Below are 25,844 nucleotides of genomic sequence, written 5' to 3' on the forward strand. Positions count from 1 at the left end.
TAAAGTATATTGTGATGCTTGTGGTCGTAGTCTGGGTACGGTCTTGATGCAAGAAGGCCATGTCATTGCTCACGAGAGCCGATTGTTCTCTAGGCCGGAGATGACAGCAGAGATATATGAGAAAGAGCTTTCGGCAGTGATCCATGCTCTTACTCAGTGGCGGCACTACCTACTCGGAGCGGATTTTACTGTCTTTACAGACCATCAGAGTTTGCGCTACTTCTTGTCACAGAAGCAGCTTTCGGAAAAGCAGATGCGGTGGGCGAACATCTTGTCACAGTTTCACTTCCAGATTGTCCATGTGCAAGGACAGAAGAATGTGGTGGCAGATGCTTTGTCTCGGAAACCGTTGGTTTTGGCTATTTCCGCGATACATCATAGGAGCGTCGAGGATATGGTCGATCAGTATGCCACAGATACAGATTTTGCAGATATTTTCACACGGATACGGGATAGGGAGACAGTAGCTGGATACTCCCTTCGGGAAGGCTACTTGATGAAAAAGACTATGTTGTGCGTTACACAGCCGTCGAGGGAAAAGGTTATGACTGAATGTCACTGTCCACCTTTTACGAGTCACCACAGCATTGCTACCACCATGAAAGGGGTAGAGAGATATTTCTTTTGGCCGTGACTCAAAAAGGACTTGGAAGAGTTGTGCGTAGTATGCCAAAAGGTCAAGTTTGACAGGCATAAGGCACAGGGATTGTTACACCCTTTACCCATACCCACCCGCCCCTGGGAAAATATTGAAATGGATTTCATTTTTTTTTATCTCCCGAGAACACAAAATGATCACGATGATTTTCCGATTACATGGCAGTCTGAGACGATTGTCTCCGACAGAGACCCCAGATTTATGAGTTTGTTTTGGAAGGCAATTTGGGAGAACATTGGCACGCGGTTGCAGTTCTCGTCATCGTTCCACTTGCAGACTGACGGGCAATTTGAGATTGCCAATTCAGTGATTTTAGATTTATTGAAGTCTTGTATCTCGGATTAGAAGACTCAATGGGAAAAGAATTTACCTTTGGTGGAATTTGCCTACAATAACACGATACACTCTTCGACGGGGAAGACGCCATGTGAGATTGTTGAAAGTGCTGCGAAGGTTCCATTCTTCCTGAGCACGAAATCAAATATGTGAAGCGGATGAATATTCGCGAGATTTGGATACGGCTATTGCCAAGGTTCGCAAGACTTTGTAGGAGTCTCAAGAACAACTGAAAAGGGCAGCGGATCGCCATCGTCACGACTTGAAATTGAAGGAGAATGATTGGGTGCTCTTACTTTTAAGGAGGCACGCCTAAGAAAGAAAAAGGGAAAGGAGAGGCTTTTTCCAAAGCTTAGTATGCGATACTACGGACCTTTCCAGATCACTGACAACGTAAATGATGTCTCCTTCCGAGTGGAACTGCCAGATACTTGGAGGATTCATAATGCATGGCATGTGAGTCTCTTGAACCCTATTAAGGGTGATGTGCCTGATGATGGGGAGCCTGATGAGCAACCCGAAGTGGAAGAAAACGAGGAGATCCTTGTTCTTGAACAGATTTTGGCACATAACGATACGAAGAAAGGTAAAGTCCGAAGGCGGTTCTTGGTTAAGTTCAAGAACTTTCCTGCATTTGATGCGAAGTGGATGGAGGAGGAGGACCTAGCAGATACTCCTCGGATTGTGAAACTTTATCTCGATGTTTTGGTTTAGCATAGTCTACTCCAAACGGAACCCATAATTCAACTTGGCCGGAGATCTGGTGCAGTGGGATGCACAAGAGGGGAGTCACTCCGCTCCTTTGTCAATAGATGTCTCGATTTGATACTAAAGTCACTGATGTCTCTTTGAGCTTCAGGGATACTGAGAGCTGACAATATTTTTCTGGATGGCTTTATGAAATGGAATTCCTGATAATGATACTGATTTGTTCTTGACTTCTTGTGAGTGCATTAACTGATAGACGAAATGACTGCAGCATTTTGGTCTGATTGATCTCGAATAGACATGGTTGCAATAGGGGTTAGTCAATCGGACATCGATGAGGTCCCGATTGGACCTAGATGTGATTGCTAGCTACATTGCCGATAAATCATGGTCTAAGATCCAAATGAATGTTGAATGTCCTGTGATGTCTGGTGATGTCCTGTGATGTCGTGTGATGTGACTGTCGATTTTGCACATGTGCTAGATGTGTGATCCTAGTACGTAGGTACTAACAGTCAGTGTCTGCTAAGACGGTTTATGGCTTTTGTCGGTTTTGCAGGCGTAATCGCGGTCGATTATAATGCTTTCAAGAGGGGGGTATGTCACAAAGTGATGACGTGGCGGACAACAGAAACCCTAATTTCTGCCAGAAACCCTAAAATTCTTGCAAACCCTAGTTTCTACCAAAAACCCTAATTTCCGGAAATTACGGAGGTGTTATTATTTTATTTTTTTTTGGGGAAATTTTGAGCGACGCAAATCTCTGCTTTTTCCTATGATTTGGGAGAAAGAGAGAGAAAAAGATAACTTGCTTTTTTATTGGCTCTCATTGAGAGAGAGAGAATCTGTTTTTGCTTTCAAGCTATCGGGGCTTTGCTTTTGGGCATCCCTTGTAACCTTTAAATTAGTGGTGAGGGCCTCACTTCTCAGAGCATCTGGACGCAGAGTCTGAGAGTGAAACCCTAACCGTTCTCTTGTACTTTAATGATTGATTAATACAAAAAGAAATACCGAAAGGGGCGCCAGTCTTTGGGGCCAATATCTCTAGGCACGGAATTCCGCCGGGCCAGTGCAAATCTATTGTGATCTGTGAATTGTTTTGAAGTGGTTATTTGGTGTTGTCGCGGTCGATTCTTGACTTGGAGTGTCCAAGTCTGTTACAAATTGCTATTGGCTTAGAGAAAGTCAAGGAATGCCAAGCTCGTGATTTCATGAATGACATGCAAGAAATGCTCGAATTGGCTAAAGATAGTATAAGAACGGCTCGTGATCGAGTCACTACTTATGCTAATCAAAAGAGATCTCCAAGGACTCTTGATGTGGGACAATGGGTCTATCTGACGATACCCAAGGATTCCAAGACTATGCGAACAGGAAAGCATTATAAGCTTTCAGCTAGATATTGTGGTCCGCTCTTGATCACAAAGAAAATTGGCCAAGTAGCCTACAAATTGGCTCTTCTTTCGGATGTTAGTGTACATCCAGTGTTTCATGTCAGCCGCCTTAAATTAAAATTGGGCGAAGCCGACGTTGTTGTGCCTATTGAGGAAAATGTATGGCAAGATATGCAAACTGAGTATATTCCTCAAGAACCTGAGGCAGTTTTAGATCATTGTACCCGTCATTCGCGCCAAAAGGCTTATGACGAGTACTTAATTAAATGGAAGGGTCAATCTGAAAGGTTGCTACTTCGGAACCAGTTAGAGCTCTGAAAGCTCAATATCCCCACTTCATTGACGAGGACATCAATGGTTCTTAAGGGGGGAAGTATGTTATGTCCCGCTCACAGGAGAGGGGGATCTAGCCCAAACGCCGTCGAGATGGACGTCCAGTGTCCGGGCGGACGTAGTGTGAACACGGCCAGTGTGGCCGGCCATTATTATGAAAGGGAGGCCAAGGCCTCATTTGCAGTTATCGACCCCCACTGGTAGAGTGCTAGTGGTTAGCCCACGAGGCTAGGAGTGCGCGAGGTCACCTCGAGGTGTCACAAAGTGATGACGTGGCTGCCACAGAAACTCTAATTCTACCAAAAACCATAATTGTAGAAACCCTAACCCTAGCAGTAGAAATGACACGTGGCAGGCAACGTAAATTGCAGGATTCCGTACGACAGCTTTTTGGCAGTTTCTGTGTGGCAGCTTTTGGCAGTTTTGCTTTATTTTGCTCCACGCAATTGGAGAGAGAAAGAAAGCCCTTTTTGCTTTATGATGAAGCGAGAGAGAGAGAGAGAGAGAGAGAGAGAGAGAGAGAGAGAGAGAGAGAGAGAGAGAGAGAGAGAGAGAGAGAGAGAGAGAGAGAGAGAGAGAGAGAGAGAGAGCGCCTGTGGAAAAGCAGACAACTTTTGAGCTTTTGATTTTCAGCTTTTGGGGCTCTGCTTTTGGCATCCCTTGTACTTTTAAAAATATTCGAACAGGCCTCATAACTCAGAGCATCTGGACGCAGAGTCCGAGTGTGAGCGCGTGCCCGCACTCTTGTACTTTGAACACAGATTAATACAAAAAGAAATACCGAAAGGGGTGCCAGTCTTTGGGGCCAATATCTCTAGGCACAGAACTCCGCCGGGCCAGTGTCGAATAAATTGTGAACTATGAACTGTTTTGAAGTGGTTATTTGGTGCTGTCGCGGTAGATTCTTGACTTGGAGTGTCCAAGTCTGTTACAGTGGTATCAGAGCATGGCCGATTTCTCTTCTATGGGAAATCCTATCCCAAATTTTTTTCGCAGCACCTATGGCTTCACGCAAGGATCGGTTGACTCCCTCTGCATCCGGGGATGCGGCAAGGGATCACAACGAAGATTCCGGCAAGGAGTATGGCCTGCCTCGGCCTACTCAGGTGGAGCATCGAGAGATGGAGCGTCGTCAATTGATCGGCGATGCAACAAAGATGATGCTCAATTTTGTGAAGGACCCAAACTTTGCAAAATATATGAGCGAGACTTCTTTTCAGGAAGTGCATGCGCAGTGGCAGAAAACCACACCACCACCCCCAAAACCCGCTCTCAAGAAACCTTCTGCTCACAAGAAATATTCAGAGAAGGAACTAGAAGAGGTGGTTGATGCACGGATTCCTCAGCTGTTTGACGTGCAAAACAAAGCTAAAAAGCACGGCAAAAAGAAAAAGAAAGGCACTGACTTCCCGGGCTATTTGGGTTGTCAATCGACATTTGAAAAGGCAAAGAAACAGAAGAAGCGTGTTCGATTTGAAGAAGTACCCAGTTCTTCTTCTTCCTCTTCTTCTGACAGTTCTTCTAGCTCATCTGACTCGAGCGAAGAAGACCGCAAAGACAAAAAGTGAAGCAAGAAACAACGCTTCGGAAAGGGCAAGAAAAAGGCAAAAGAAGTCTAAATTTCGTCCAATGAGTGACAGTTCTACAGAGGACTCGTCTACAGACAGTTCAGACTATGACGACAGCAACTTTTATGCAAAGAAGAAGAATTTTTATAAAGCCAACCAATATGAATTTCTGGAAGATAAAAGCAAGAAAGTCCGAGAGTTTAAGGAAGGTGGACAGTCAATTAAATTCGACATGTTTTCGGGATATATAGATGCTTCGAAGGCTTTGTCTTTTGTGCAGCAGTTTGACATCGCTTTCCCGGGAGTACGATGCTCAAAGCACTCTAAGATTCAAAGAGCTGCCTCTTACTTTAAGGGGAATGCTCGAACTTGGTGGTCCACGCTTCTTTTAAACAAGACTGCGCCAGTTAAATGGTTGAAATTTAAGAAGATTTTTATTTCTTCTTGGCTGACTCAAGAGTATGAACGCGATATACGAGCTGCTTGGAACCATTTTCGGATGACCAAGAAAGATACAGTGGACACTTATTGCGAGAGATTATGGAGCTCTTTTCTACCCGCCTCTTCATTCAAGAAGACCTCGTTCAGAGAACAGAATGAGCGGTTTACCTTGGGTCTACCTACAGAGATCCGAGTTCACTGCTCGGAACAGAAGTCAGCTTCTATTCAGGAGTTGATGAGTCATGCGAAACAGGGTTTTGCCATTCACTCTGGTAGTCTGACCTACCCCACTGATAAGGTCATGACACAACGAGCCCAACAGACTTCAGCAAATGAAAGTAGAAAGAGAAAGAGAAAGAGCAACCCAAAAAAGAAGGATGCACGACCCAAGCTTACTCCGGGGGAACATGGACATATCTCCGCGAAGTGCCCTAAAAAGGCACAGAAAGAACAGAATGACAAGGACGACGAAAGGCCTGAGAGTTCGAGAGCAGTTGAGGAACGTGGAAGAAAAGGCAAGATGAAAACAGGACTGGTTCCAGATTGTGTGGGTACCAATCTCAACACAATGGGCGAGAGTATAGAACTTTGCCGAGCTTGGGGCAAAGTGAAAGACCAAGAGGCCCTGATCTTCTTTGATGGAGGAGCCAAGGCCAACTTTATTTCACCGGAATTGGCGGAGCGGCTCGAGATCACTCTCGATCGGATGGGACCACTTGCAGAGGCTGTTCTAGCGGCACCCGGCAGGGACATAGCCATTACACCTGTCATTGGCAAACTTCAGTTGCATTGTTAGGGGTATTTGGGGCATGAGGACTTTTCAATAATGCCTTTGGAAGGTTGTGATGTTCTCTTGGGAATTCCCTAGTACCACAAGAACAACGCTATGGTCGACTATCGGGCGAGGAAAGCGACTTTGACTACAGAGAAGGGCAAAACCATTGTACTTGAGATTAAACTGAAGGGCGAGTCTATCCCTATTGTATCGGCTTCGGCCATTTCTAAATTAATGAAATCCAGTCTGTTTGTTTACTCGATCTTTATAAAAGAGTTAAGTGATAAGGATAGGACAAATACGTCAAAACTTGCTAAGAACGCCAAGATTTTCTCCACTCTCACGCCGATTGCTTCTCAGAGGGCCTACCAGGCGAGTTACCACCTGCTCGTCTCGAAGATCATGCCATTGATCTGATACTTGGAAGCACACCACCGAACTGGCCACCTTACCGTGAGAGCCGACCACAGAATGAAGAGATTATGAACGAAGTGAAAGACCTCTTGGAAAAGGGTCTTGTCTAGCCTAGTACTTCACCGTATTGCTCTCCGGTGTTGTTGGTTTCGAAGAAAGACGGATCTTGGAGAATGTGCATCGATTATAGAGCTCTCAACAAAATCACCATCAAGAACAGATTTTTTATTCCTAGGATCGATGATATACTCCACAGATTACAGGGATCCTCGTGCTTTAGCAGGATTGATTTGAAGAGTGGATATCATCAGATCAAAATCGCGCCGACTTTTGGGTTATTTGAGTTTTTGGTGATGCCTTTTGGCTTAACCAATGCTCCTGCGACATTTAACCGGATGATGGACAGGATTTTTCGAGAGTACAGGCTATTTGTTGGCACTTTCTTTGATGATATCATTGTTTTCTCCAAGAATGAGGCAGAACATAGAGATCATCTGCTTCAGGTCTTTCAGGTATTACGAGATGACAAGTTAGTGATTAATGCAAAGAAAAGTGAATTTTTCCTACCATAGATACACTTTTTGGGACACATTGTCTCAGCAGCAGCGGGAGTGCAAATGGATCCGGCCAAGATAGAGACTATCCGTGATTGGCCCGATTTGAAGAATTTCCATGAAGTTAGAAGCTTCTTGGGATTGTGTTCGTACTACAGGCGGTTCATTCGAAAGTTTGCTTCCTCTTTGCATATCTTGACACGGAAAGGAGTCCCTTTCTCATGGGGACCCACAGAGGTGACTGCCTTTCAGACATTGAAAGAGAAATTGACTACGGGACCAGTTTCGACTCTGCCGGACTTGCAGAAGTCTTTTGAAGTATATTGTGATGCTTGTGGTCGTAGTCTGGGTGCGGTCTTAATGCAAGTATGCCATGTCATTTCTTACGAGAGCCGATCGTTCTCAAGGCCGGAAATGATAGCACAGATTTATGAGAAAGAGCTTTTGGCGGTTATCCATGCTCTTACTCAGTGGCGGCATTACCTACTCGGAGCGGATTTTACTGTCTTTACAGACCATCAGAGTTTGCGCTACTTCTTGTCACAGAAGCAGCTATGGAAAAGCAGATGCAGTGGGCGAACATCTTGTCACAGTTTCACTTCCAGATTGTCCATGTTCAAGGACAGAAGAATGTGGTGACAGATACTTTGTCTCGGAAGCAGTTGGTTCTGGCTATTTTTGCGATACATCATAGGAGCTTCGAGAATATGGTCCACCAGTATGCCACAGATACAGATTTTGCAGACGTTTTCACACAGATACGGGATGGGGAGACAATAGCGGGATATTCCATTTGGGATGGCTACTTGATAAGAAAAACCATGTTGTGCGTTACACAGCCGTTGAGAGAAAAGGTTATGACTGAATGCCACTGTCCACCTTTTATGGGTCACCGCGGCATCGCTACCACCATGAAAGGGGTAGAGAGATATTTCTTTTGGCCGAGATTCAAGAAGGATGTGGAAGAGTTTGTGCGCAGTTGCTTGGTATGCTAGGAGGTCATGTTTTGACAGGCATAAAGCACAGGGATTGTTACAGCCTTTGTCCATACCCACCCGCCCCTAGGAAAGTATTGCGATGGATTTCATTTTTGATCTCCCGAGAACACAGAGTGGTCACGATGGTATCTGGATTGTTATTGACAGATTTAGCAAACAGGCTCATTTCATTCCAGTGAAGAAAACAGTCAAGCCGGATCACTTAGTGAGACTGTTTGTGGCCCAGATCTTTAGATTACATGGCATGCCTGAGACGATTGTCTCCGACAGGGACCCCAGATTTACGAGTTTGTTTTGGAAGGCAATTTGGGAGAACATTGGCACGCGGTTGCAGTTCTCGTCATCGTTCCACCTGCAGACTGACGGGCAATCTGAGATTGCTAATTCAGTGGGTTTAGATTTATTGAAATCTTATATCTCGAAGCAGAAGACTCAATGGGAAAAGTATCTACCTTTGGTGGAATTTGCCTACAATAACACGATACACTCTTCGATGGGGAAGGCGCCATTTGAGATTGCTGAATGTGTTCCGAAGGTTCCACCCTTCCTAAGCACGAAAGATAAGATTTTTGAAGCGGATGAGTATACGCGCGACTTAGACACGGCTTTTGCCAAGGTCCGCGAGGCTTTGCAAAAATCTCAAGAACAATAGAAAAAGGCAGCGGATCGCCATCTTCGCGATTTGTGTTGCTAATTGGACTATTTTCTTATTTTTAATGATTAATTTCTTTCTCTAGGATATTTTATTGTGTACACTAAGAACTGTTAAAAGATTGTAGCTACAGGAAGTGCCATCAAGAACGGACAACTCTGATGTGTCATTTGATGGGTGACGGTAAACATCGCGAAGGAGTTTCCGTAAGTTCGGTGGAAAGGGCCGGGTTACGAGTGCCCCTGATGCGTCACATGATGGGTGACGGGTGCATCAGAAAGGGGGCATTCCGTAGGCTGAGGAGGAAATCTGAACTGACTAAGAAAATACGCGTAAGAATGCAAGCTTTTTACGAAAAGCAGGAACTTTCGCAGGAGGGCAGATGCTTTCCCGCGAGGAAGCTATGTCTGCATTGCATCTGTGCCGTGTTCTGCACCCGGGGATGCCTAGAATGTGTTCGTGTAGCATTGTTTTAACTAACTGAGTGAGTTTTTAAAGTTTAAACAAGTTTACACTTTATTTTATAAAGTGGCCGGCCACTTTTAAGTGACTGGTCCCTTTTATTAATAAAATAAAGCATCCCCAAAAGCTTACGTTAAAAAAAAAACCCACGCAAGCTGTACGGATGGGCTGAAAACAGCGAGCTCTCTCTCTCCTCTCTCTAGAAGCGCCAGAGCTTCTGCTTTTGTGCCCTATTTCCGCCGGGTGCACGGGCCTATAAAAAGGCAGCCAGCGTTCAGTTTTTGGAAGAAGGCAAGGAGCAGCAGAAGTATGAAGCGCTGGGGATTCTGGAGCAAGTGCTGGCGACGGGAATCTGCAAGTGTTCGTGTGACGACTGAGTACAGAGGTCGCCTTTCCGAGCAGGAGCGACAGGTATAATTTGTTGATACGCATTGCGAGGTGTTGCTTTGTGTGGTTTGTTTTGTAGGAATCTCCCTTCTTACGGGAAAGTCCCTCACGGGAAGTACGGCTTCACGCCTAAGTCCCTTACGGGAAAGAACGGCCTTGTGCCCAAGCCCTTTATGGAATGAACGACCTTCGTGTCTAAGATTACAGAACGGAGGGGTTTCCTCGGGTTTTCGTGCTTGTATACGAATTCTCCCTGAATAAAGAATACTCTTGACGGGGGGGGACCATCCCATCTTCTGGTCCCCAATACTGTGTCGATCTTCTCCCTTCTCTCACATTTGCAAAGTATTTTATTTTTCAGATTTCTAAGTGCTCGTGTACGCTCCCGTTTTGTGACAGTGGTATCAGAGCTCGGACTCCTCTCTATCTGTGCAAAGAAGGACGATTCCGGGAAGAACGGGAAGAACCATGTCGAGCCAAGGGAGAAGCGTTGAAGAGGAGCTTCAACAAGTGCGAGCTCAGCTTGCGGATTTGCAACGAATCTTACTATTGCCAGATTTTCAAAAGCTTTTGGGCGGAATGAAGAGAATGAATGGAACCGATGCAGCCGGGCATCCAGACCACACTGTTGGCGTGAGAACACGGGAAGAAAGAGAAGAAGAACGTGCCGAGGTGCACAAAGGATCTTCAGCTCGGAATGAACGGCCTACTCCAAGGAAAGGCCAAGAAAAAGCGCTCTCTTTGTTGGACGAGAGCAAGGAGATCTCTATCTCATCTCCATCTTACTCTCCTGATTATACTTCTACTTCTCAATCGTCTCGCCAGAAGAAGGAAGCCGCTACTACTACTACCCTACATCAACCTAAAGATAAGCCTCGATTCAAGAAGCATGGTCGCAAGTCTCAACATCGTATGAGAGTCTTCAAATCAGGCGACAAGGACATCAAGTTCGAAACCTACAACGGACAGAGAGATATCTCCAAAGCACTGTCCTTCATCAGACAGTTTGAAGTCGCCTTTACCAATGGGCACTTCACAGAAAGATCCAAATTGCGCCGTGTGGGGATGCATCTCAAGGAAACGGCAAGTAATTGGTGGTTAGCCAAGATTCTGGAAGGTTCTCAGGCCAGAACTTGGGAGAGATTCAAATCTGAATTTTATGAACAATTTCTTCTGCCTGACTTCGAGCAGGACATACGGAAGGAATGGGACTGGCTCGCCCAGAAGGAACATGAGAGAGTCACGACCTATGTGGACAAGTATTGGTCGGTTCTTCTGAAGGTCACTCCCTTCATGAAGATTGCCGACGAGGAAAAGAAATGAAAGTTCGAAGTGGGTCTCCAACCGCAGCTACGAAAGAGTATGAAAGTGTATCCACATGACACTCTTCAGAGGATGATGGAGTCAGCAATCATTGCTGAGGATTTGCACTCAACTGGGATGCCCAGAAAAATGGAGCATAGCACCTACCGTGCAAGACAAAGAGGGGTCTACGATGACCAAGGGGGCCAAGGAAGAAAACGTCCTGCATCTAGGGACCATGATCATTCTAAGAAGCCAGAGGGCAATGGCAAGCGAACTAAGTATCTCTCTCCTACTCAACTCCAAACCTTCAGAGAGGAAGGAAGATGCTTCTACTGTGGAGAGAAAGGACATATGAAGCTGGACTGCCCTCTAAAGCAGCAACGGCAAGAACAAGCCTCTACGAGGCAAGATAAAGCAAGGAAGGAACCCGCTCCACCAAGCTCGAACTCAATTCCAGATGTTCAAGGAAACACAGAAACGGAGAAAGGGAAGCGTCAGCTTTTGAAGGGCTGGGGTCTCTGAACAACCAGCGAGTACTGATTCTTTATGATCCAGGATCCACGGATAACTTCATCTCCCTGGATACTGCGGAACGTTTGTGCCTCACACCGGCTCAGCTTGGCACACCGGTTACATCCGGATCGGCATTCGAGGGGTTGACAATCAATGCAACTCCCGTGCAAGGACAGCTCAATCTTTGGATTGGCGAGTACAAGGACCGCGAATCATTTTTGATGGCACCCATTGAGGGATGTGATATCATGTTGGGTATGCCATGGCACTTCCACATGACACTTGTCCCCGATTGTGTGGAAAAGACCCTCACTTTTGATCATGGGGGTAAGAAAATAAAGATTCATGTTGATGTAGGAGATTGGCAGTTCCCAATTGTAAGCCATATCTCCATTAAGAAAGAAATGAAGAAGTGTGTTTCTTCTTACTTGATTTTTGCACGTGAGAAGGATAAAACTAGTGGGGATTCACTCTCTAGTCTGGAAATTAAGCGTTTTCAATTTATTGAAAAGTACAAAGATTGTTTCACGGAAACACTACCTGATGAACTACCTCCGGTACGCCCGGAAGATCACCGCATAGATCTCATACCGGGTAGCTTGCCTCCCAATCAACCCCCTTATCGGGTGAGTCTTGCTCAGCAAGAGGAAATTTTGAAGCAAGTCAACGAGCTTCTAGAGAAAGGGTTAGTACGGCCAAGTACTTCACCCTACTGCTCTCCAGTTCTACTGGTGCAGAAGAAAGATGGCACGTTTCGAATGTGCATAGACTATAGGTCTTTAAACAAGATCACGGTCAAGAATCGCTTTCCGATCCCTCGGATTGATGATATACTTGATAAGTTGCAGGGTGCAAGTGTCTTTAGTCGCATAGACTTAAAGAGTGGGTATCATACGATATGGATCGCCCTTGAGGATGTCCATAAGACTGCTTTCCGCACAACCTTTGGACTATATGAATTTTTGGTAATGCCTTTCGGCTTGACCAATGCTCTTGCGACGTTCAGTCGCATGATGGACCGCATTTTCAGCCCGTATCGAGCTTTTACGGGAGTATTCTTTGACGACATACGCATCTTCTCTAAGTCAGAAGAGGAACATCGGAAGCACATGGACCTAGTGTTTCAAGAATTGCGAAAGCATGAGTTGCATGTGAATGCCAAGAAGAGCGAGTTCTTTCTCTCAGAGATACACTATCTCGGCCATATGGTCTCTCACAATCAAGTGAGTATGGATCCTGCCAAGATCCGAGTGGTAGAAGATTGGCCTATTCCCACTACGTTACATGATGTACGTAGCTTCTTGGGATTATGTTCGTATTATCGAAGGTTTGTCCAAGGATTTGCCCATGTAGCAGGACCACTTCATGATTTGACGAAGAAGAAGATTCCTTTCAGATGGGGATCGAGACAACAAGGAGCTTTTGATCGGCTCAAGTACTTGCTAAGCCATGGACCTATTTTGATAGTGCCTGACTTAAGGAAACCATTTGAGGTTCACTGCGATGCTTCAGGCGATTGCATCGGAGCAGTGTTAAACCAAGAAGGCCATGCAGTGGCCTACGAAAGCAGACGGCTTAAGGATGCAGAGTTGCATGCATCAATCTACGAAAAGGAACTTACGGCTGTGATTCACGCCTTATCCAACTGGAAGCACTATCTTCTAGGAGCGGATTTTGTGATCAAGACTGATCACCAGAGTTTGCGTTGTTTTCTTACGCAAAGGAAACTATCTGAGAAGCAGATGAGATGGGCAAACTTTTTGTCTATGTTTCACTTCCAGATCCTTCACACGGCTGGGAGTAAGAATGTGGTCGCGGACGCATTGTCTAGGCGGCCAAGGGTGAACGCTATTACTTCGGTGTATCACCAAGAATTAGAAGCACCACCGGATTTGTATCCGAATGATCCAGACTTCTCCACCGTTTGGGGAAAGCTACATCGTGGAGAGAATGAGTTTCCCTATTCCATTCGGGACGGTTATCTCTACCACCATCAGGCCATATGTGTGGCGGATCCATTAAGAAAGAAGATCATGGATGAAGCACACGCTTCGCCTTATGCGGGTCATCGGGGTATTCTCCCTACGACCTTAGCAATGGAAAGATTTCTTTTGGCCTGGCCTTAAAGCAGACATTGATAAGTATGTCAGGGAATGCTTGGTTTGCCAAAAAGTGAAGTATGATCGGCATAAGACGCCTGGGTTGCTACAACCAGTGCCTATGCCTAATGAACCTTGGGAAAGTATTGCCATGGACTTCATCATGGACCTCCCTAGAACTCAAACTGGAAATGACGCGATCTAGACCATTGTGGACGGGTTTAGCAAGCAAGCACACTTTATACCAGTCAAGAAAACGATCAAAGCAGATCATATGGCTAGGGTTTTTCTGGCAGAGATCTTTAAGCATCATGGAATGCCTAAGTCTATTGTGAGTGATCGAGATCCTCGCATGACAGGAAATTTTTGGCGTGCCTTGATGGATAATCTTGGTACGAAGTTGAATTTTTCATCTGCCTACCATCCTCAAACGGACGGGCAAAGTGAGATAGCCAACTCCACAGTATTGGATATGCTAAAAGCTTATGTGTCAGACCGGCAATCTGACTGGGAGAAATATTTGCCTCTTGTCGAGTATGCGTACAACAATACCATACACTCATCGACGGGGAAAGCACCTTTTGAGATTCTCTATGGTAAGCCTTTGCTTCCACCGATCCTTTTAACTAAGGATAAGATCTTTGCAGCAGATGAATTTGTCCGGGATTTGGACACAGCCTACGGGCAAGTTAGGAGAGCTATTCTACGCTCTCAGGAAAAGCATAAGAAAGCTGCAGACAAGCACAGGAGGAATCTAGACTTAACAGTCGGACAGTTAGTCTTAATCAAGTTTGAGAAGGCAAGACTTAAGAAACAAGCGTCTCATAGGGGGAAGGTGGTAAAACTTTCTACCCGTTATTATGGGCCGTTTAAGATCACTAAGCAAGTGAATGATGTCACATTCCGATTAGAGCTACCGCCTAATTGGAGGATCCATAATGCTTTCCATGTCAGTTTACTCCTGCCGTATGTGGGACCGCCTCCGAGTCAGCCTAGTGCTGAGGAACCTCCTGAGGTTGAGGAAACAGAAGAAATACTCCAACCGGAGCAAATAGTAAGTCATCAGGAGCGGCCCCTCAAGTTCGGAAAAATAACACGAAAGTATTTGGTTAAGTTTAAGAACTATTCGAATCTAGATGCTCAGTGGATGACGCAGGAGGAATTAGCAGCTTATCCCGAGATACTAGAGGTATATGTTCAAGCACTACAGTTGAGGTCAACTGTTTAGAAGCCAGAGGGATGTTGCTAATTGGACTATTTTCTTATTTTTAATGATTAATTTTCTCTAGGATATTTTATTGTGTACACTAAGAACTGTTAAAAGATTGTAGCTACAGGAAGTGCCATCAAGAACGGACAACTTTGGTGTGTCATTTGATGGGTGACGGTAAACATCGCGAAGGAGTTTCCGTAAGTTCGGTGGAAAGGGCCAGGTTACGAGTGCCCCTGATGCGTCACATGATGGGTGACAGGTGCATCAGAAAGGGGGCATTCCGTAGGCTGAGGAGGAAATCCGAACTGAGTAAGAAAATACGCGTAAGAACACAAGCACAAGAATAAAGATGGGTTCAAAGAAGCTTTTTACGAAAAGCAGGAACTTTCGCGGGAGGGCAGATGCTTTCCCGCGAGGAAGCTATGTCTGCATTGCATCTGTGCCGTGTTCTTCACCCGGGGACGCCTGGAATGTGTTCGTGTAGCATTGTTTTAACTAACTGAGTGAGTTTTTAAAGTTTAAACGAGTTCACACTTTATTTTATAAAGTGGCCAGCCACTTTTAAGTGACCGGTCCCTTTTATTAATAAAATAAAGCATCCCCAAAAGCTTACGTAAAAAAAAAACCCACGCAAGCTGTACGGATGGGCTGAAAACAGCGAGCTCTCTCTCTCCTCTCTCTAGAAGCGCCAGAGCTTCTGCTTTTGTGCCCTATTTCCGCTGGGTGCACGGGCCTATAAAAATGCAGCCAGCGTTCAGTTTTTGGAAGAAGGCAAGGAGCAGCAGAAGTCTGAAGCGCTGGGGATTCTGGAGCAAGTGCTGGCGACAGGAATCTGCAATTGCTCTGCACGCCTTTCCGAGCAGGAGCGACAGGTATAATTTGTTGATACGCATTGCGAGTTGTTGCTTTGTGTGGTTTGTTTTGCAGGAATCTCCCTTCTTACGGGAAAGTCCCTCATGGGAAGTACGGCTTCACGCCTAAGTCCCTTACGCAAAAGTACGGCTTCACGCCTAAGTCCCTTACGGGACAGTACAGGGCTTCACGCCTAAGTCCCTTACGGAACAGTACGGCTTCGCGCCTAAGTCCCTTACGGGAAAGAACGGCCTTGTGCCCAAGCCCTTTACGGAATGAACGACCTTCGTGTCTAAGATTACAGAACGGAGGGGTTTCCTCGGGTTCTCGTGCTTGTATACGAATTCTCCCTGAATAAAGAATACTCTTGACGGGGGGGGACCAGCCCATCTTCTGGTCCCCAATACTGTGTCGATCTTCTCCCTCCTCTCACATTTGCAAAGTATTTTATTTTTCAGATTTCTAAGTGCTCGTGTACGCTCCCGTTTTGTGACAATTTGAAATTGAAGGAGGATGATTGGGTGCTCTTACGTTTTGACACAAAGAATAAAGGTAAAGTCCGAAGGCGGTTCTTGGTTAAGTTCAAGAACTATCCTGCATTGGATGCGAAGTGGATGGAGGAGGAGGATTCAGCTTGGCCGGAGGTCTGGTGCAGTGGGATGCACAAGAGGGGAGTTACTCCACTCCTTTGTCAACAGATGCCTTGATTTTAGAACGCTAGAGTCACTGATGTCTCTTTGAGCTTCAGGGATACTAAGAGCTGACAGTATTCTCCTGTATGACTTTATGAAATGGAATTCTTGAATATGAAACTGATTTGTTCTTGACTTGTTTTTAAGTGCAGGAACTGATAGACGAAATGACTGCAGCATTTTGGTCTAAATGATCTCGAATAGACATGTTTGCAATAGGGGTTAGTCAATCGGGCATCGATGAGGTCCCAATGTCCTGTGATGTCGTGTGATGTGACTGTCGATTGGTACATGTGCTAGATGTGTGTTCCTAGTACGTAGGTACTAACAGTCAGTGTCTGCTGAGACTGTTTATGGCCTGTCTGTTTTGCAGGCGTAATCGAGGGCGATTACAATGCTTTCAAGAGGGGTATGTCACAAAGTGATGATGTGGCTGCTAGAGAAACCCTAATTATGCCAGAAACCCCTAATTCTTCCAGAAACCCTAATTTTGCCAAAAACCCTAATTTTTGCCAGAAACCCTAATTGTAGAAACCCTAACCCTAGCGGCAGAAATGACACGTGGCAGGCAGCGCAAATTGCGGGATTCCGTACGGCAGCTTTTTGGCAGTTTTTGTGCGGCAGCTTTTGGTAGTTTTGCTTTATTTCGCTCCACGCAATTGGAGATCCGAGAGAGAAAGAAAGCCCTTTTTGCTTTATTTTATGAAGCGAGAGAGAGAGAGAGAGAGAGAGAGAGAGAGAGAGAGAGAGAGAGAGAGAGAGAGAGAGAGAGAGAGAGAGAGAGAGAGAGAGAGAGAGCCTGTGGAAAAGTAGGCAGCTTTTGAGCTTTTTATTTTTAGCTTTTGGGGCTTTGCTTTTGGCATCCCTTGTACTTTTAAAAATATGCGAACAGGCCTCATAACTCAGAGCATCTGGACGAAGAGTCTGAGTGTGAGCGCCTGCCCACACTCTTGTACTTTGAACACAGATTAATACAAAAAGAAATACCGAAAGGGGCGCTAGTCTTTGGGGCCAATATCTCTAGGCACGGAACTCTGCCGGGCCAGTGTCGAAAAAATTGTGAACTGTGAACTGTTTTGAAGTGGTTATTTGGTGTTGTCGCGGTAGATTCTTGACTTGGAGTGTCCAAGTGTGTTACATGAGGAGGTGAGGCTGGGTGGTATGGGACGCCCGGTCTTATAGGCGCACGCCTACGTCCTCCGACGCTGGCCGCAGCACGGAGGAGCTGCCGGATGGTGGCTATGGTCGGGTGGTTCATCCGACGCGTGTCTGTAGGCGGTCTGTGTAGCCGGGAGATCCACTCCTTGTGTTCGTTTCAGTCCTCCTCAATCCTCATCTCAATGCTTGCTAGCTGAGTCAAGATGCTCTTCATATGGTTGACGCAACGCATTCCATGTGAGTCTATTGAGACCGCTCAAGGGAGAAGTGCCAAAGGAATGGGAACCAGAGGAGCAACCGAAGGCAGAAGAAATTGAGGAGATTTCTAGACAAAGAAAGGAAATTGAAGGGTAAACTGGGTGCAGGTATTTGGCGAAGTTTAGGAATTATCCGGCTCCTGATGAAAAATGGAGGAGGATGATTTGGCAGATACTCCTCAGAGACTAGAGCTTTACCTTGGGGCTTTTGGTTTAGCTCCGACTATTCCAGAAGTGCACGTCGAAGCGGTGGGTTCAGTTTGGTGCAGTGCGTGTTGTATGAGAGGGGAGCCACTTTACTCCTTTGTTGCTTTTTCTTTTTTTTTTGACAAATGAGGAATGATTAAATTACTCAACAGAAAAAGGAATACAAGGGACCCACATGTAGGGGGTGGGTCTGTCCCACCTTTATCAATGATTGCCTAGAGGAAAATAGAGTCATCCAACTTCTCTTTGAGATTGTGGGGGTGGTGGCTAACTGACAATTCTCTGCTGAGTGATTTTATAATATGTATATAAAAAAGTTGACCATAAGTTTTTTTTTTTTTGGCAAGAAAAAGATCCTACCATTAGTTAATAATAACTACCCAAAGGCTACAGACCACCTCTGTGAGAGAGGGCTACATCAAAAACATGGGGAAACTCTCCCAGTGAGAAAAAAGTATGTACAATGAGGGCTAGATCACGAAATGGGAGGAGGAAAAAGCCACACTGGTTGCTGCTGGTAGTGCCATCTAGGCACACCCTAGACCATGGTGAAGAAGGGCCTTGGGCACCAAAGACACAAGAAGGTCTCCCGGTGCTCCCTCATGCAGTCAGAGCTGCCTTGGAGTCTCTGAAACTGACCCCTGAGACTATGACTCAGCTCCTGCCAAATGTCACAAACAGTCTCTGGTGGTGGGACGGGGTGAGCCTCGAAGATGCGAAAGCAGTGGGCCCACCAAATGAACCAGAGTGTCAGGCCACAGACAAGCTCCCAACACCACTCTCTATCACTACACCACTCTTGGGGGATGAGCTCTGTGGCAGGCTGAAGTGTAGGTCGACTCCCCTGGATCACTATCATGGTGCTGGTGGAAGCCAACTCAAAAAGGAGCCCAGGGCCCCGTGAGAGTGGACCAAGATGCAACACCCCAAGTGTACTGTCGGGTTGTGGAAAGGGATGTCATTAGCCGAAGAACCCAAAGCCAAACTTGCTATGCCATGGGGTAGTCCCACAAACAGTGACTGTCACAAACTGTAGCGCACACGAATAATCAGTTGAGGGAGAAGTTCGACACAGTATTTGGGACCAGAAGATGGGCTGGTCCCCCCCCTTAAAGAGAATCCTTTATTAGGGAGAATCTTTTTTACAAGCACAAGAACCGGAGAAAACCCCTCCGTTCCAATTCTCTGACTCGATGGTCGTTCCTTCGAATTCCGTTCCCAGAATTCCCAAGCGTAGGCCGAAGCCTTCCCGCTTCTCTTTCGCGATGAAGTATACCTGCAAACACACACACAAACACGGGACAACAATTCTTATGGCGAATCCACAATAGATACCTGTCGCTCTTGCGTGGGAAAAGCGATTTCCATGCTTCGGAGTCTTGCGATCTCTTGCGTCTTCTGGCGGCAGAGTCTTCTCTTGTTGGCGCTGGCAACTCCTCCTCTGAGTGAAGGCATGTGGTGCTTTTATAGCTCCCTAACCACAGCAGGAATAGCTGAGCAGAGGCTGGCCGCGTAGAGATTGCGGCGTTTTTTTTTTCCCCAAAGTGATGGTGTGACATCTGTAAAACACGGTGGAAAACCTGGGTGCCGATGTGCAGTTTTTGCGTCAAAAATTTGTGCTTTCGGGCACCAACTGTTATTAGCAGTTGCTTTTGGGCACCAAAGTTTTTAGCAGAGCGTTTAGGCTAGCGCCAGCTTTGTGTAACTAAAGCTTTTGGGATTCAGGCCTTTATAAGGGTGCCTTGGGGGTCCACTTGGCAGATCATCTTGGTAGTAGATTGCAGAGTGGACTCTCGGGTAGTTGTACTTTGTGATTGGTTAATATAAAAGAAGTATCAAAAGGGATGCCAGACTTTGGGGTCAATAAATTAGGAAGTGGAACTCTGCCACTTCCAAGTGTTAAAATTGTCCAGTTTTGTTAGTGTGTTGCTGTGAGATTACTGTCTTGTCAGTGCCAAGCAAGTTACATCCTCTTGTATTGGTATTAGGGCAAGGTGAAATAAAATAAACCAAAAGAAAGGGAGAGATATCCCTGTTTTGGCTATTAGCTACGCAGAGGACATCTGTCTAAAGAGAAAAACAGCTTATGAGAAAAAAAATCTGTCTAGATTAAATGCCAGGTTTAGCAAGAGAAAATCAGCACTAGCGGGAAAAGTGTTGCTGCTCCCATGACTAGGCTGAAATAAGGACCACTTTTTTATAGATCGGGCCACCATTGCCTGCCGGGCAGAGGCAATGCGTTGCTGCTTCTTTGGCTGCTGGCATGACCGTCGAAATACGAGCTTGATTCTAGAACCTGATGCCGCAGTTGGAGTACTCTCATGATCACACTAGCTTTGTACTTGAATGCAAGTTTCATATAGAAAAGCAGTTCTGCACCCACTATGGGGCACTGATGATGACGGTATGTCGGAGCATTAGTCAACAAAATGCATGATGAAGTTGATAGTTATGTTGTCTCGTGGTGGATGGCTACTATGAGTCTAAAGTTTGCATTTTTGCATATATCTATCATCAGGGCTTTTCTTGTTTTGTTTAAAGGAGGGCCTCAAATTCTACCTGTTGTTCTTGTTGCTGCACTCTTCAAGCATGAAAATTTGTCTGTCATATTTGTGTGTACTTAACAATAGAATAAAGAAATTACAAGGGAGTCTGCATAAGGGAATTTTTTTTGTGTTTGAATGCACTGGCCTTGACCAAGTAATCTAATTTTTTCTAAAATCCTATAGCTCCTCATGTTTGTCTCAGTTAGATTTAATTTTAATTCCCAAGTTGCTTGTTTTATCACAGGTTACAATTGCCGGCTACACAGCAGGAGAGAGAGCTAAGATGCTTCCAAAGAGTCAGCTTGTCGCAACGCTATCTTTGATTGTTGGTTGCATAGGAATGCTAGCAGTTATGTTGACAATGAAGGCGTTCCCGGTGACCCCTCGCTTTATTATTCCAACTGCTGGCTATGTGATTGGAAATTCAATGAGTATGGTGGGGGGGACTCTCAACAGGCTTTACAATGACATGCGACTCCATAAAGGCCAGGTTGCATAGAGCATACTGAAATGTTACTATCTTAGCAGTTATTGGCTTTCTAATTTTTCAGCAATGCGGATGTACATAGTAACAATTGCCATTACATTTTTCCAGATAGAAGCAGCTCTTGCTTTGGGTGCATCTCCTTATCAAGCTGTACATCATCATGTGGAGAATTCAATCGCGCAGGGAATGGGGCCCATGGTAGATTCCATCAAGACGGCAGGTCTTATATCGTTACCGGGGTCCATGACAGGCATGCTCATGGGGGGCTCATCTCCAATGGAGGCAGTGCAGATGCAAATGCAAGTACTTTACATGGTACTTGGATGTGCGGCAGTCAGTTGCACGATCTCCTCCTTTCTAGGGTGGCAGACCATGTTTTCTAAAACTCATCAATTTTTAGTTGATTAGGGAGTTATTTTTTTGGGGGGACGGGGGGGATGTTGACATGAGAAAGGTGTGTGCATGATGAAAGCCAATGTTTAACGTCTCATAAATCTAGGTTCACTCAATGACCCTGTCTCTAAAAACAAGACTTTGTAAGCTTGGGATCTAGCACACTGTTTATTTTTGGCTTTGGTAACAGCGGTTGATAGAATTTGCAAAGTGAAGTGCATCTTTTGTATATATCAGGAAGGCAATTTACAGTAGTGCCCAAAGATGCTCACAATGAATGAAGCGTCCCGCTGAGCTGTATAGGTAAATTTTTTCCTTCTCTACGAGATTGCGATTTTCTAGGATTAATAAAAGGTTGGGCGCATTGGCTGTGATGTATTATTTTCCTTGGACGTGTTGAGCAGAGGTTCTTTCGATCATGTATATCAGTTCTGTATAGTGAAGGTTCATTCAAGTGCTAAATGATTCCTAGGGCATGTTGAGCAGGGGCTTTTTCGACCATGTATATCGGCTCTGTATAGTGTAGGGCCATGCAAAGTGCTGAATATTCTCATTTACCACAAACAGTTAAGTTGTTGTGAGAGATGCAGTCCTAAGATGAAGATCTCTAAACTTTCTGTAGGGAATGTTAATGCAGCAATCCAATGGTAACTTGTTTATTTCTATTGTTTACAAGCTTGTCATATGGTCTCTAGTACGTGTTCTCGGATCGAAAGTTGGTGTTTCTTGGATGCATACATGTCAGAATCTCTTGTGCTTTTTTGAAGTACTTAAAGTGGAACTTAAGGCAGTGTGTTTTGGATCAAACTCCAATGTAGTGTTGGGTCAAATGGCCAATGTGCCTGGCCGTGTCCGGCTGCCCATTAACCATACTAACACATTATCTCTATCACTACATACATGAGAAAATAAGGAGCTGCAGATCTCATTGCTATAGGTGCTGCACCCACAGACTCTATGTACTCTCTCCTCTCTTGCTCTCGCTCTCCATGCGAGATCAGTTGCCTTTAGTCCATAGAATAAGGAAGTCACTAAGGAAATGAAAAGGTCTTAGAAAACATGTAAAAATTGAACATTGCATTAGCTCTATTGGACATTCTTATACAGGTGGTGAATAGACTCTTCATTTCAAATGCAAACTTTTTATTGCCACCCATATTATTGAACTTCTGCATAAAGTTAAAATACTGAAATCTTTTATCCTTCCTTTACTTCATATATTGTATATAGATTTATTTCCCACGTTGGTGCAAGACCTACTAGATTTTATTTTGACTATTTTATTATCTTGCTACTTGAAGCATTACCTTGTCTGCAACTAGAGCCTTTAGTAGTGCCTTGATTGCGCGGGGCTTCAATGGTTTGACCTTGATTAGGAATCTAATCGGACCTTTTCAAATCTTTAATATGAAGGAAGTTTTCTTTTAACTTCAATTTAAGTAGGTTAAAAACGCCAGTTTGAAGTCAATTTCTTTCCCCAGAATGAAAACTTGGTCCATTTGAAGACCTAGTTTGCCTTCTATTTTGGGAGGGTCTTGATTGCGCCTTATATTATTTGACCTTTGATTTTGGTACCCTGGTTGTCGTGGTGGTGGTGGGGGTGGAGTGTGAGGAGGTGGCCGGTGGTTGTGGGAGACACAAGGCGGGCTGAACGAAGGAATCGAGGATATGCACATCGGGATTATCTTTTTTCCCACCTTTGAGTTTTACAAAACGGACCTTGAATTGTTACACATGTGACGAGTATGGCCACTTTGCAGCCCAGGACTTGTTATTACAATTGAAGATGTAGTTCTTACATGGAATGTATTTCCTTGGAAAGATGAAATGAGTAGAGAAGACCTTCTTGCATTGCACATACGACAATTGGGAAGAAGTACTGAAGACATTGAGCTTGCAAAAGCTTGACTAAATAATGCAAGGTTGAAAAACAAAGACAGATTTGACAAGAGACATAGGCCCAAACCAAAAGTCATTGAAGAAGGTGATTGGGTACTGGTTTATGATAATAGCCTTGAAAACCAGCACTCTACAATAAGGGAATCTTGCAAAAGATGGTATGGACCTTATGTTGTCAAGCATGTGCATGGAAATGGAACTTACATGGTGTCATTGAAGAGATCCCAAATAAGGAGGAGGACAAACAGATTGCCGAAACTAAAAAGTGGGAGCAGCAGAGAGCAGTTTGGAAGGCTAAGGGTAAAGAGAAGGTAGTGGATGAATGGTAGGAACAAAGGGAGCTTGCGACAAAGATCACTGAAAACCTGATCAAGAAGCTGCCAGAATAGTCAGAATGTTCTGAAGCTCGGACAATTTAGAAACTACCACCCAACCTTCAAAGGTCCAAAGGGAGAAGGCAACATCTGGAATGGGTCAGTCCATAATAGCTACAGTACAAAGCCTAGCCAATGAGGTACACCAAGTCAGAGCAGACTTTACTAAAGCTGGGTCAACTGAACTAATGAAGGGCCAATCAGAGGGTTTCTCTCAGGTTCAGCCATCAACCAACAAAGGAGCAAAATGGAATTGTGAAGATACTAAGGACAAATCTTCGAGTTCCGACAATAGTTCTGGTAATGAGCAAGATTACATTTATGTCAAACTATGCAAAAGCATACAAAAATTGACAGTCGAATTGGATGATATCAGATGAACATTACCAGCAGCTGCGAAGCTTATCAGACAAGAGAGAAGCTGAAGCTGAAGCTGAAGCCAAAGCGGTGGACTTGGTAGCCATTTGGGATGACGAGGTTCCAGTAATTCAGATAGACTACAAGATTAGGAAGCAATGGGAACAATTGTCTTAAGTAATGTTGGATGGGGAGCTAGAGTAAACATCCTCGGGGAGCCTTTGAGGTAGAAGCTGGGGATAAATGAGATGAAACCAACCCCATTAAGAGTTAGAATGGTTGACCACAGAGTAGTCCAAGCTACTAGACTCATTGAGAATATGAAAATTAGGGTAGGGAAGGAGAAGTTTAAAACCAATTTTCTGGTATTAGATGTGCAAGGAGTCTATGGAATGTTGTTAGGAAGACCTTGGCTCAGAACTGTTGGTGCTATCCATGATTATGCAAACCAAACTTTGACCATTCAGGGCTCCAACAAAAGAATTAGATCAAGACGGATAATACCAAAAGCTAGAGACTATGAGGGTTGAGGAATTATGCAAGAAGTATGGAACAAAGAGGATGATTGCTTCTATGAATATATTTTCTTTGATAGAAATTGACCTTAGTGCTGTGCTCATGGGATAAGGATCAGATCAAAAGACAAAAGAAACAATACCCAGACCGGCTCACTGAGATGAACCCTGGAGAGGATATGAAGGAAACCCAGAGCTGAAGAACCAAAGATTTAGAATGGACTTAAAATTGAGTAATCTATTTTTTGATTATGCTTTTGGTATCAAAACTAAGAAAGAAGCCGAATCCATGGCTAAACAGAAGGGAGGAGGCTTGAAATGGTTACTCTTAAATGATTAGGAAGTGGAGGAGTTTAATCTCAAATCGGAAGAAAATCCCAGAATGATCAAAGTCAACAAGCATATGAAGCCAAATATTCAAGAAAAAGCCAAGGAACTGTTCCAAAAGTATAAAGACGTATTTGCTTGGGAACACGCGAATTTAAAAGGAGTGGATCCAGAGGTATGTCAACATCGGATACCACTAAAGCCAGATGCCAGACCAGTCTGATTATAGAGGTACATGATGAATCCCAACTATGCCAAGAAAGTGAAAGAGGAGATCAATAATCTTCTCGAAGTTGGGCTCATCACAGATGTCACAAGCAAGGACTGGCTATTTTTCCATGGTGGTAGTACCTAAAAAGAATGGGAAGTTTAGGGTATGCGTGGATTATAGGAAATTGAATGCATAGATGATTAAAGATCCTTTTCCACTAGCCTTTATAGATATGATGTTAGATGAGATTGTAGGCCACGAAATGTATAGTCATGGATGAACATAGTGGCTACAATCAGCTCAAAATTTCACCTGCAGACAAAGCCAAGATCACATTCATCATTGAATGGGAAGCCTGTGTATCTAGTAATGCCATTTGGGCTATGCAATGCTCCAACAACTTTCAACGATGTTTTGATGGAGATTTTCAGCGAGTTTTTGCATAAGTTCTTGGCTATCTTTGTTGATGATAAGATGTTTTGAGAGAGAATTTTTTTGAAGCCCTTCAACTCAGTATTTATGGTTTGGAAGGGACAACTTTTGGGCATATAGTGTCGGGATTGAAATGGAAAACGATAAGATCAAGTACATTTAGCAGGCCAAAGCACCCACAATAGTATCTGAATTGAGTTCATTTTTGGGATACATAAACTTCCACAATAGATTTGCACTACCATAATATGAACCAACCAAGAAAGGGAACAAAATTATGTGGATTAAATTATGTGAACAGAGTTTTCAATGCTTAAAGGATGCGAT

The 25,844-nt window shown here is 44.6% G+C and overlaps 1 protein-coding gene across 1 annotated transcript in view; it reads left to right on the top strand.

Moving 5' to 3' along the window:
• Positions 1 to 21,794, top strand: part of LOC147433761 (protein ALUMINUM SENSITIVE 3-like) — a 67,031-nt gene extending 45,237 nt beyond the window's left edge. Inside the window, exons 3-4 of the mRNA XM_086489790.1 lie at positions 20,767 to 21,012; positions 21,118 to 21,794. Coding sequence (XP_086345916.1) covers positions 20,767 to 21,012; positions 21,118 to 21,417 — 546 coding nt within the window. The 3' untranslated portion in view covers positions 21,418 to 21,794. The remainder of the gene's footprint in view (positions 1 to 20,766; positions 21,013 to 21,117) is intronic.
• The last annotated feature ends 4,050 nt before the right edge of the window (positions 21,795 to 25,844 follow it).

Source organism: Adiantum capillus-veneris, chromosome 19 (assembly GCF_014529385.1).
Source record: "Adiantum capillus-veneris isolate H3 chromosome 19, ASM1452938v2, whole genome shotgun sequence".
Classification (NCBI taxonomy): Eukaryota; Viridiplantae; Streptophyta; class Polypodiopsida; order Polypodiales; family Pteridaceae; genus Adiantum; species Adiantum capillus-veneris.